This window comes from Cynocephalus volans, chromosome 5 (assembly GCF_027409185.1).
Source record: "Cynocephalus volans isolate mCynVol1 chromosome 5, mCynVol1.pri, whole genome shotgun sequence".
NCBI lineage: Eukaryota > Metazoa > Chordata > Mammalia > Dermoptera > Cynocephalidae > Cynocephalus > Cynocephalus volans.
In genome coordinates this window covers 76,243,564-76,256,713 of record NC_084464.1, presented here as the reverse complement: position 1 = coordinate 76,256,713, position 13,150 = coordinate 76,243,564, and the positions used below count along the sequence as shown (strand labels likewise).

General features: G+C 31.6%; 1 protein-coding gene across 3 annotated transcripts in view; it reads right to left on the bottom strand.

Annotated features, from left to right (window-relative positions):
• FAM135A (family with sequence similarity 135 member A) overlaps nt 1–13,150 on the bottom strand; it is a 110,746-nt gene that overhangs the window by 51,141 nt on the left and 46,455 nt on the right. For all 3 annotated transcript variants that reach the window (XM_063096358.1, XM_063096357.1, XM_063096359.1), the window contains exons 7-13: nt 11,020–11,159; nt 10,839–10,909; nt 9,155–9,328; nt 7,181–7,307; nt 6,330–6,483; nt 3,585–3,662; nt 150–199 (exon numbers count right to left, since the gene is read on the bottom strand). In XM_063096358.1, coding sequence (XP_062952428.1) covers nt 150–199; nt 3,585–3,662; nt 6,330–6,483; nt 7,181–7,307; nt 9,155–9,328; nt 10,839–10,909; nt 11,020–11,159 — 794 coding nt within the window. The remainder of the gene's footprint in view (nt 1–149; nt 200–3,584; nt 3,663–6,329; nt 6,484–7,180; nt 7,308–9,154; nt 9,329–10,838; nt 10,910–11,019; nt 11,160–13,150) is intronic.

The following is a 13,150-nucleotide window of genomic DNA, read 5'->3' as shown; positions in this document are numbered from 1 at the left end:
AGTTGTGGTTCTACCATGACCAATCATTTTATCTTTGCATTTTAGGAAAGACAATTAATGAATTAAAATTTTAATAGACAAAATATTCAGAATAAGAAACAGAAAGCACTCAAATAACTTGATGATGTGAATTTTAAAAATTCAAGTACCTTAACTTCTTCACATAGTTCAGTAAGTCGAGCTTCTACATCCATTTCCTCTGAAAGGAGTAAAGAGTAATTAGAGGAAATATTTCAATGTTAGATATGAAAACTAACTCTGAAATTACAGAAATAAATTAAATTCCCTTTAACAAACCAGAGGATTGACAAATATCTAAACTATATTCAATGAATTGAATTTTAATGTAGTATATTTTCATAAATAATACATTAATTACATAGGTAATGTGATTATTAAATTCTATGTTAAGATTATTAGCTAGTATCTTTTAGGTATCACAAGAGACTAACACTATCAAAGATATATTAACTACATCTGTAAAGTAACTTGAACACTAAAAACAAAACATATAATGATGTTTTGCTGCATTTAGTATTTTATAATTTCCAGTAAAGTTTAGCATTTTGTGTTGTATGTGTACATACCTTGCTTTTTAAACACAAGTTCTTCCTAAAAAGTTTAAGTGAAATTAATTTTTATAACTGAAACATATTTAAAACATACCTGGAGTGTAGGCTATTTAATGAAAATAAATGACAAAATCTTTTTCAATAAAAAGTTAGTTTCTAATTTAGTTTTTTTTTTTTTTTTTTTTTTAAAGATGACCGGTAAGGGGATCTTTTCCCTTGATTTGGTGTTGTCAGCACCACGCTCTCCCAAGTGAGCCTCGGGCCGGCCCCCTAATTTAGTTTAATAAATTTAGTTTTCTATAAGATATTCTTATATTGAGGCAAATTTTTGTCACCCTATTCTGATTTATTTAATGTACACTATACTCATCTATAAAGTGGATATGTAGATTTACAATTAAAATGGTAATATTTACACAAAGGAATACAGAAACTAACAGAATATCAAGATTTATTAATTAGTTATTTTTTGCAGGGAAATCTAAGGCCTGAAGAATCATCTTTAGATATATTTGTTTTCTTATTGTAAAAGAAAGTTTAACTGATCATTCTCACACAAAGGCAAGAATACATTCTATGCTATCCCTGTATTCACAAATCAGTTCACTATAGAACTAAACGTTTACTACTTGATAAAAAGTACAAGAAACATTTAAATCTGATAAAATAAGCAGTCATGATTATGTGGTAAACCCAACCAAGCTAGAATGTGAACAACAAATACTCTGTTGGTAAGTGAAACCAGTAGAACACATATTCTGTAATTTACAAAATATACAAGTAAAACTCTTATTTAGATATTAAGATATACCACAAAACAGATCACTAATTTGGTCAACTTGTTGATTCCTACAGAAATTTGCTAAGATTTCATAAATCATTTCAAGATCAGATAGATCAGTAAATTCTAATATTAGGTTTTCCAAAACTAAAAAAATCAGCGGCAGACCCTACATTAAAATCACAACTTCCATATGCCACCTAGATGTTCACATTACTCATCATTTTTTCTATGATAGAAGAAAATCAGTAAAATAAGTCTTATTAGGTTACATATGAACCTTATTAGGCTACCTCTGAATTTTAAAAATATGAAAATAGGCTGGCCGGTTAGCTCATTTGGTAAGAGCACAGCCTTATAACACGAAGGTCATGGGTTTGGATGAACTTTTTAAGTTTTGATACATTTCTCTAATGTTTGCATAGAAGAACCTAAATGAATAAACTGGTGCATTTGCATTATGGCTAATGTGAGCTACTTCAATGCAAACATCTTAAGGAATATTTAAAAGCAAAACTTAACTTCAAAATCTGAGAATTAAAATGATTTCAAAATCACTTAGGATTTTTAACTGAGTTTAAAATTCTATTTTAATTATTTAAAAAATAATGATATACAATCCATGTACACAATTTTATAGAAATACATAAATATGATGATTATCTCATATAAATTCACTTTGGGGGCCTGGCTCCTCTCGCTAGTCCAAGTTTATAATCTAGAACATATCCTTCCATATTTCTCAAATAAATGCGTTTTGGAGTCACTGTTCTACAAAAATGAGACTGTATTTTACACAGTTTTCTGCAACTTGCTTTTTTCTCTCAGCAGTACTCCACGAAAGTCTGGTATCTAGTTATACAGCATGTTTTTAAATGGCTACATAATATTCCTTGATGTGGGTGCATCACGATTTCCATATTCCACTTTTTGCCCAAATGAGGGGCATTTGTCTTTGCTTAGAGTTTTGTGACTAAGAACAATACTGCAGTAAACATGCTTGTACATATACCTTTACATAAAAGTACTATTTCTATGACACAGGTTAACAGAAATAGGGTTGCTACGTCAAAGCGTACATGTATCTTACATTTATTTTCTAAATCTATCCATCCATTCATCTATCCATTCATTCAATAGATATTTATGACACAGCTCAGAAAATGTCAACACAGTGCTAGGTTAAATTAGAAGTACACTTTAATCGCTAAAAAGAACGCTAAAATGTCATAATGGCCACAATTTCATACTATGAATTCTGTAATTTTATAGTAATTTCATATGAGAACATAAAACCATATTACAAAAAGAATGACTATAACATAATTTTTTAATCTTTCTTTTTTCCTTCCTGACCAGAAAATAAGTTTCTCTTAACAGTTTTAGTAAAATCACAACTTAAATATTTCTGAGCTAGTTTTCATCTGAGAAATATTGAGAAAAATTTTGGCTTAACTTCCTTTTGTCCATGCTTCTGAAAACTGAGATATAAATATTGTTTACTTATTTATTTATTTCTACAGTTTCTTATAATTTTTTAAAAATGTGATTGTGATGGTCTACTCAACACAAAGTAAAAACTTTTAACATACTAACAGAAATACAGTAATAAATTAAATACTATTGCTATTTAAGAACAAAAATCTATATATATGGAAATATATAAATTAAATAATAAACTCAGAATATTTTCCTTAACATATATAACAGATCTGAATAGTGGTGTTTTGACGTTATTTTGTTTTTTTTATTTGGAACAATAAAAATAAATACAAATTGACTAAAAAAACAAAACCAGATACCGAGAATGTTTCCTTATTTCTGCAATGCAAGAAACTAGCTTTAGTTTTTAAATAACATTTCATTAACATTAGGCCTATCCAAAGTTAAAATTACTTTGAACAAATTTAAGGCAATATCATTAAACCAACAAATTTTGGCAATAAATATGGTTTCGAAAAAGTGCTCTTTGTAGAAACTTTTTGAAAAAGTCTAGAAAATGATTTCACCATTTCCAGTTTTAAATAAAAACTTCAATATTACAAATTAATTAATAAATTAACCAAAACTTATCTACAAACCAAACCGATGCTAAAGTTAAGTTCTTTAAATAAGAGTGGTGGGAACATACTATGTTAATAAATATATACTTATGAAATTTGACACAAGTTTAAGGCAAAATTTTATACTAATTAAAAGGGATTATTTACTTAGCTTCTTTGTAAACATACCTAGACAGGTGTCTTTCTGGGTTCGTGGCTGTTGTCTTCTGAGAAGGCGCTCATATAGGACCTGCATGTTGGCCTTGGCTAGTTGTAAGGATTGCACACAGCACTAGTTACTACACTCCTTTTACAACAAAATTTACTAGAATTTTCCAACTTGTTAATAACAGACTTAGTATCGATCTGATAGTGCAGTTAGTTAGTTAATGAGCTTATCAGAATTACAAATGATGTACATTCAAGTTTATATTACTTTGGGTTTTTTTCTATTTAAATGTATGTGTCACTGAACATTTCGTAATATTATTTTTATGTTTTAATTACTTAGACTCAGAATTTTAGTACTGTCAGGGATCTCAGAAATCAACTAGTTCAAATCTCTGCTTTTACAAGTATAGATACTAGGGCTCACAAAGGTTAGTGACTTGTCAAAACCTAGATTCCAGAAATCCTGACTCTCATTTTTAGTGACCTCCTTGCACAAAAAATACTTAACCATATGACATCAAAAAATGTACATCATTCTTCTAGGAGAAAAGAAAAAGGCAAAAAAGCAGAAAGGAATTCAAGGCATTATTTTAAGGGAAGGAACAGAGTTTAGATACATTTTTCAAAGCATGGTGGAGCTTAAGAATTTTAAACATATGCTTATTTGAAAACTCAAGAAAAGTACTAAATAATAGAAGGAAATATAATATTCTCTAATCAAGAACTACTTTATATCCACTATTTAAATTGGTAAATACAGTGATGTCTAGTCAACAGTATGTTATGTAAATATATTAGTGCCGACAATAATTATTTTGTTAGGATAAAAATACACAATGTCAGAATATGCAACAAATACTTTTATTTTGGATAGTTAATGGCATTTTTTAGATGTTTACCTAGAACATGCATTCAAGAATAAACTAAAATTCATAATAAAGAGAAAAGAAAATATAAATAGTAAAGGAAAGTTTAAGAACGACATAAAGTATTACATAAAGTATTACCAATAAATATTTATTGAAGCTGAATCTTGATTTTAAAAATCCCTAGGAAACTGTTATAGCTATGTTTTGATACCTGTGCTTCTTCAACAAAAACTGTATTGTGCTATTCATTCATTCATTCACTCACTCATTCAACAAATATATTTTGAGTAAATATATATGTAAGGTACTAATAATTTTATTCTATTTCTGTTATTTTGTTGTTTAAAACTAAAGTCTGGGTTTGCTTTAGAATTATATTTTTTGATAAAGTATTTTAAGCAAGTAATTTGGAATAAAGTTGATATAAAGTAACTAACTACTGAAATTAAATATAAGGGCTCTTTTACTATATTTCCTATATTACACGTCTAAGCCCCACAGTTGCATATATAAGACATAAAGGCCTCTCTTCCCTGAGAGAAAACTAAAAATCTTATAAATAAATCAATTATAATGCTGAAGTTAGATCAAAAGATTAGTAATAAAGTGCTAACCCTGTCTAAGCTATTTGAAATAAAACTTTTTTTTTGTAAACTCTGTCTTTGAAAACAGAAAGGTTTGTTTGATTACTAATTATAAATTTTACCAATAAATACACTTTCTTTTAGAAATATTTTTTCTGGTTAAAGTGTGGTTTGTGTGTTTTTTCATTTGAAAATATTACATGTTAAACAGTCAATTTAGTGATATCTGTGTCTAGTCAAGAAAGTATGAACTGAACTGACAATAATGGAATTAATCAAATCCACTAGAGACTACAGTAGTTGCTGATATGCAGTGTCTCAATATCCAGCATTTTCCTACAGCTGAATGTAAGTAGGGTACAAATCCTTAAATTTTTTTTCTATTCTTTTGTAACCCCAAACAGACAATTATAAAAATAGCTGAATTAGTCTCAAATGCAAGAACTATTTTCAATAACAGTGACTATTTTAGAAAGTGCATCAATATTAAGACTGAGATCCTTGTGGACTAATGGAATAAACAAAGGATACTGATTAAGTAAAATTTAAAAAGCAATTCCTGTTTATTCAAATATGTAATGATAAAAATGATTTATTCTGAAGGCATAATTAATATGTGCTTTTTTATGATGAGCTACTAGCTTATATTTTAAAATAAAAGCTTAAAAAAACTGACACAAAAAGTGTTAATAAAAACTTATTTTGCCAATCCCAATAATTTATCTTCTGCAAAATAATATATGTAGAAGCACTTTGCAAACTACAAATAGTATAAAAAAATCAAGGGAGCATAATTTTTATTATGTACTATAACATATACACAGACTTACTCTGGGATTAAAACTGAAGTTTGATTTTTAATGATTTAAATAATTTTCAAAACAATAAAACACTGAATAATGTTATTGTTTCCTGAAGTGATATAAAAGGAAGAGATCTGAGATAAGTTAAAATCAAATATATATAAAAATGTCCCACTCTGCTTAGACTGTTAAAAATTTGGAAATACACATTTAATTTACCTTCCTATGATTATATACAGAATATATTGACATTTAAAAAAAAATCTATCAAAATACTCATTTCAAACTTACCACCAAGAATTTATTTCTCGATATTATAAAAAACATTTTTAAATTGCAGAAAGTAATTTCAAGGGTTGAAAAAGATGGAATTGAGAAAAAAGTAGAAGTGAGGCACATAAACATTAGCTTTAGTATAGAAAAACTATGGTGAAGCTGATAACTAGCAATATAAGAATGATGAGAATGACTCGAACTGTAGAATAGGGCTGGCTACTTTTGACATACCCAGTTCTAGTTTCTGACAAGAGGGAATCTCTTCTGTTACCGTAATGAAGTAGTTGTGCAATCCCTTGAAGGCTAGCAGCAAAGTGGCACAAAGAGTATAATGAAAATGATAGGCATGATGTAGGAAGGAGTCTGCAATGATGAAGCTGCAACCCTAAACAAAGAACAGATTTGGGATACAGAGTATTAGTAGCCAAAATCTAAAAATATTATGCTTGAAACTTGGAAAAATAAAGAAAAAATACCTAAGCACCTGCCAATTAAAGTTATTCTAAAACATATAAGAAATTCAGGAATATTTTAGAGGGTTGTTCACACAAGCAAATTTAAACACAAGAAATACGACCCTAGTAATTTCAGTTACAGTGGATTTTTATAACAAGCATATTAAATCATAATTTTGGAAAACCTGAGATTCATATCACACTTGGACTGAGGGACAGACACTCTATCTGCTTTTATAGTATAAGCCCCCTTTCCTTTTATAGTAATGGCTGTTCTTGTACTACTCTAAGTTAGGTCTCAACTCTGGCAATTGTTTTTTAAAGGCTCCTTTGGAATGATTCGACCTGTCCTGTTAAGAGAGCAAGGGGTGATGGTAACAAGTTAAAAAAAAAGCACTGTCTATCAAAGATCTCTATCCACTCAATCTGGTACGATTTTAAAGTATCAGGTTATTTTTCATAATAAACAATTGGAACAAACCAATTTGTTAAGATCATATTTAATTAGATCTATAAGTTGCTGAGCTCAATTAATAAAAGAAATATCGACATAGACAGATAAAACAGTTAAATACAATTCTTTTAAAATAAGAAGGAAAAAGATTTATAAACATATTCAGTTCTTACATCTGGTGATAACTGTTTTGTGTAGTTAATACCAAAGACCACACTTTCAAGAGTAGGAATCACAGAATCTTTGTTTTGTGCTGGTGCATTTCTATTTAACCAAGTAGTCTTCACAGGGCGAGGAAAGCTGGAAGAATAAGTATTAAATTATTACTGTCATAAAAGTCTATTTGAATGTAAGTTAAATATTTACAAAAGAAACCTTACAGAAATAGAACAGCAAGGGTTTTGCAAGGTTATGAGTTCTAGAGTATTCTTAAAGTAATTTTTCCTTTAATAATTTGAATAATTAATAATAATGTATAACTAATGAATATTAAAAAACTAAGGCTAGATACTTGTGATTGCTTCTCTGTGATTGGGTTTCAGGAAGTCTCAGAGGACACTAAAGATACAGGGTGGGATCCAGATGACAAATGAGAGTCAAGTTTTAATTTGGAAATACTGATCTGTCAGAACTGGTTACCAAGTTTAAAAATCTCAATACTTAAATATGAATGCTATATACAGATATAAAGCACTTCCACTTAAATGTACGAAAAACAAACTTACTCAATCTGATGCCTCTTTTTCTCAAAAATAAGACATTTCTTCCCCTTAATTCTCCTCACTAAAATTAAGATAATTTTTATGTGCTTCAAGACACCATTTCAATCACATATTATATGAACTTCTGTTAAATGACATTTAGTATTCCATAAATTCTATAGAATAAAAAGCATGTTTTTGTTTGAATGTTTAAAAATCACACACAATTATATTTGAGATAAAGTAGGCCAAAGCATTTGGACTATTTGGTAGTTTGGCAAAAGGGAAAAGATAGGAAAGTAAATCAATTTTGCCATAAGCAGAAAGCAGCCTTCATTTATAAAATTAATTTGCTTTGCAAAAATGAAATATCTACATCCCAGCAAAGAAGGGAGTCACAAGTCATTGGTAAATTCCACTTGTTTTTCAGAACTGACTCATGAAAGTTCTACTTAAAAAAAATCCAACTATAAAAAATATGTCATGTAAAAAACAAGCAAAGAAAAAAATACTAAACCCATTTACTTTAAATAATCCATAGTTGGGTTGACCATAGAAATTGTTTTAAATAAAAAAGACATTTAAAAAGATAATGTTATGAATTAAAATTTTTTCAAGGTGTTTAGAGGATTAAAAAATCCACCTATAATAAAGGAAAAACTTTCAGGAAAAACTTGTGTAAGCATAAATAACGAGGAATGTTACCCTTAGACATGACCCCTTTACCAGCACACCACCAGCAAAAAGCATTCCCTTACCCTTTCCTTGTTTCCCTTTTCCAACCTCTTAATTACAGGCAAAGAAAGGCAGGGAAAGATGCTGCTTCTTTCAGGGCAAAGTTCTAGCGGCAAGAGAAGGGATATAAGGGCCCACAGCAGCTAGATAAAGAACAGCAGCCTCAGCTGTTGCAGGCACCTTGTTTTCTTTTCCAGTCACTAACCAGAGCCAACAGTTAGTCCTCTTGGCTTCTGATTCTGAGCCAAAAATTTCTCCTCCTTCCAGTAAACGGTCTCTAGGAGATGAGCAGCCCCTTTTTCCTACTAGTCTGTGGCAAAAACTGCTGCATTGTAAGAGGAAGCACACATTTAACTCACTAGGATTAGTGATGTGAATATCACTACTCTATTTAATTAGGGCCTTAAAAAGTAACATTAATAAACTGACCTAACCTCTATGAGTTGTTTGCACATTTCTCAGGAGAGAAACTAAGCTAGTTTTATAAAGACAGTCTTGGTAAGTTTTAAATAACAAAACTTAAGAAAGTTATCAATCTATTATTCCCATGCTCTTGAAGTTTATTACTTTATTATAAAATGAAAGTATTTATTAAATAATTAAGAATTTAAGGAATTCTTACTATTTCATATCTTTATCAGAGTGGCATGTTTTCACTATAAAAATAAAAGATGTTACATTAATGAAGACCAGGGTATTGGTTAAATTTACCTTATCAGTGGCTGGTGTAGTGCAACCAATGATGCATGGACTGTAACAGATACAACAGAAAGGTGGAAATAATCAAACATAACATTAACATGATGATGAAGGCCTCTATGGAGGCTAAAGTGCAGCTTCAATGTTCGGCTACTTATTAACTGCAAGGCATTCAGATCATCTGTCCTACAAAAAAGCAATACATTTGCATATAAGAATAGAATATTTAACAAAGGCCAATATTTTGTAGAGTAGTTTAAACTACCAGAAACATTTAATTAATTACTTTTTTAAAATTTAGAATGAGAATATTTTAAAAGCATCAAATTTGTATTAGACAATATGAAACATAACAATTGAGAAAAGAATCAGATCCTATGTATAGTTTGCTACTGGTCTATGACATGGACTATTTTCTCACAAATATGCCTAAAAATTAGTCCTTTGTGATAATTCGGGGATTAATCTCATCTTAAAGTAAATTTTACTCCACAGGCAATACTGTTTATTATTATTATAAGGACGTAGTATAACATAGGTCAAATCCTATTATAATAAATCCCAAAAGATATTTCAAATTATTTTTACTGTACAAAATTTTATTAAATACTGCTCAAAAATAAACAAGCCATTGCTTATTTAGTAAAATAAGATATTTTATTATAGATATTTAGTCTGTCATTACACATATATAAATATATATGTGTTATATAACACATATAAAAATTTGAAACAATGCCATGAAAATTGTATCCAAATATACCATTAAAATAATAGACACATACATTGTAATTATGTACAGCTAATGAACTACCTACTCATTTCAGCTTACTCCACTTAAAGAATTCTGACTGTTAGAAAAAATAAACAAACAAAAAAAGCCTTTACAGAATTCTTTGTAATGCATAAGCATTACTGAAAAGCAGTAGCTCCCATATAAAAAAATTCTTATTCCTCCATGATAGAAGAGAACACCTAAAGTAGGCCTTTTAGTAATGGGACTACTTAGTCATCTATCCGACATGCAGTCTGAATTTATATACAATTTTCAAGAAGTACCTCTAAAACTACATTTGAAATGAGAAAACAAACAAACAAGCAAAAAAACTCTCCAAAAATAAAATTGTTAAATGGATCTCTGATTCTTGTTTTAAATGAATACAAGCACAATTTGTCCCTAAAATATATGGCTGCATGTTCAGGTATGTGAGCACGTTCAGGGTTGCCAGTCCTAAAACTTCTTCAGGGACTCTAGAAATTAATGAACTAGAAATAACTGCCAAGCATAAGAGTCATCAGTCTTGATAACTCTCGGAACACCAACAAAGTCCCACCTAAAGAAGGCACAACTCATGCCACCAAGAAAGATTAGCTGGTGATACAGTGGAAGAGAGCTCAGTTACATTTAAATGCCTCATGGCAATGGTATTATATCAACAGTGCAATTTCTGGAGTCTAGGAAATTGTTTCATATTTTTTCAACTTGTCTGATTTTGCTACCTGGAGCTCATGGAATCAGCATGGGCACAGAAAAGGAAGGCCTAACTACTCTCATGAGACTTCCCCTGAAAACAGAAGTAGTTCAAAATAAACAAGAAGGGTATAGGCTGGATTCTAAGATGAAAATGAGGAATCTAATACTAACAACAGCCAAGAGTACCTAAATATTTTTTAATTGTTTGATTAGCCTACTTACGAATAATCTCCATCTGTGAAGTGTAGATCCAAGGATAAGAGAAAATTCAATTCCTCAAGTGTTTCTTCAATCTGAAGAGAAATTACAATGAGATATTTTTTGAATATTTATAGAAAGTTAGAAATATGCCTTAAGGTTTTACAAAAAATACTTATCTAAATATATATGAAGAGATGTTCACCTTTTTTTCATCCAACAACATTTTAACTTTGAAGATCATAACATCATTTAAAACAACCTCTTCATTTTTGTACAGAATTTGAAATGTTTTACTGCAAATCAGAGAATCATGAACTGAAGCTGGAAAGGCTAAAGTCATACCTAAAAATAGATAAGATATGTAATTAACAGGTAAAAGGCAAAATACAATACAAGTAAAGTAATATTTTTACTTTAAAATATAATGTTTGATTTATTACTCCAGTGTTATTACCATTTTATGTAGCAATATTAGAACATTTTTGAAAATGTACTAATTTCTATGATACAAAAACAAATAAGTACATTATAACCATTATAAAATTGTTAGGAAATCTCAAAGTATATATTTTAGAGCAAACAATTAATCTGTATACCATAGAGGAAAGCAATTTAGTTTTCCATAGCTGAATAGTAAAGAATTTGGTTGGCCTTTGTCCTTGTTGTTGGGAGGTAAGCTCTAAACCCTTGGAATAAAGAACTGGCTAGCCTTTGTCTCCAGTTTCTGGCAAGTAGCCTCTAAATCTTTGGTGGGCCTTGATACATTATGCTAAGGAGATGACTCAGGATGGGGGCAAGACCCACCACGAAGACCAATTATGTAATTAGAGAGTTGGACTTTGAGCCACGTTATATAAGCCCAGTATCCAGGGGTGGGGGGAGAAGGACTAGAGACTGAGCCACAGGTGACGATCAATCATGCCTACAACATATTGAAGCATTAATAAAAACTTTGGACACTGAGTCTGGTTGGCAATATTGTGCACATTGTCACATATCAATGGGGGCGGGGGAAGGGAGGAGGTGCAACATATCCTGACTCCATGAAGAAAATAATGAAAGCATCACATCTGGGACCCTCCCAAACCAGCCCTATGCATCACTTCTTTTGGCTCATTCTGATTTGTATCCTTTTGCTGCAATAAAACTGCAATAATAAGTATAGCACTTTCCTGAGTTGGGTGAGTTGTTTTAGTGAAGTATCAAACATGAGGGGAAAATGGGAACCCCAAAATTTGTAGCCAGCTGGTCAGAAGTGAGTGTAGCCTGCAGATCACTGAACTTGTGGCTGATATCTAAAGTGAGGGCAGTCTTGTGGAGGGCTGTGTCCCTAACCTGTGAAACTTGTTTTACCTCCAGGTCGTTGATGTCAGGCCATTGCAACAGCCCACCTGCTGTCATAGTCTTATTACCCTATCCACCAGAAATAATATGATATGAGAAACAGTTGAACAAACTAGAGGTATTTAAGCTAGAGACCAAACAAGGTGGGTGTGCAGCCCGAAGTGGGATATCAGAGTTGAACTGGAGTAATGAGGGTGTCCACGTGGGGTGGTGGCTTGAAGAAAGAGACAGGAAGTCTATGCAACAGGAAACCAGAGTGGGAAATCAGAGTCCAATTGGAGTAAGGAGGGTATCTACATGAGGTGGTAGCCTGACAACAGAGCCTGCGTGCAGTGAGGATGGCAGCCTGGAGTGAAGTGTCAGAACCTGCGTAGGGTGAGGATGAGGAGGGGAATCTAAGTGGAAGGGTGACTCAGAGTGAGGTATTAGGAGCCCAAACAAGATGAGGAGGGCAACTGTATGAGAGGGCACCTAAGGTTGGGGGGTTGAAACCCAAGTTAGGTGAAGAGGGTTTTCTTGCAGAAGGGCAGTCTGGTGCAGGGTGTCAGGAGTCCAAAAGGGATGCAAAAGCCTTCCATCTAGGGATAGAGGGGTGTTAGGCAACAGCAGCCTGACACACTCTCTTAGGTTCCAAGTGAGGTGAGAACATCCCTGCAGAAGAGCCTCCTGGCACAAGGTGGTAGCGAGTCCAAGTGGGGTAAGGAGGGTGTCCACACAGGGGAGTAACATGGCATGAGGTGAAGCCCAAGTAGTACAAGAGAGCACTGGTTAGGGAAAAGGAGCAGTGACAAGAGATTGGCACATATAAGGGAATGATCAAATAGCAGATAATGGGACCTAGTTTTCATTCTGTCATGTGGAAAGGAGATACAAGTACAGAATGAATACTGTGGTAATGGACTGAAATTAGAAGTACTGGTATGAACTTATGGTTTTCACTATATATTTAAAGACACGTACATTTGTATATGTATGTGTAAATGCATATG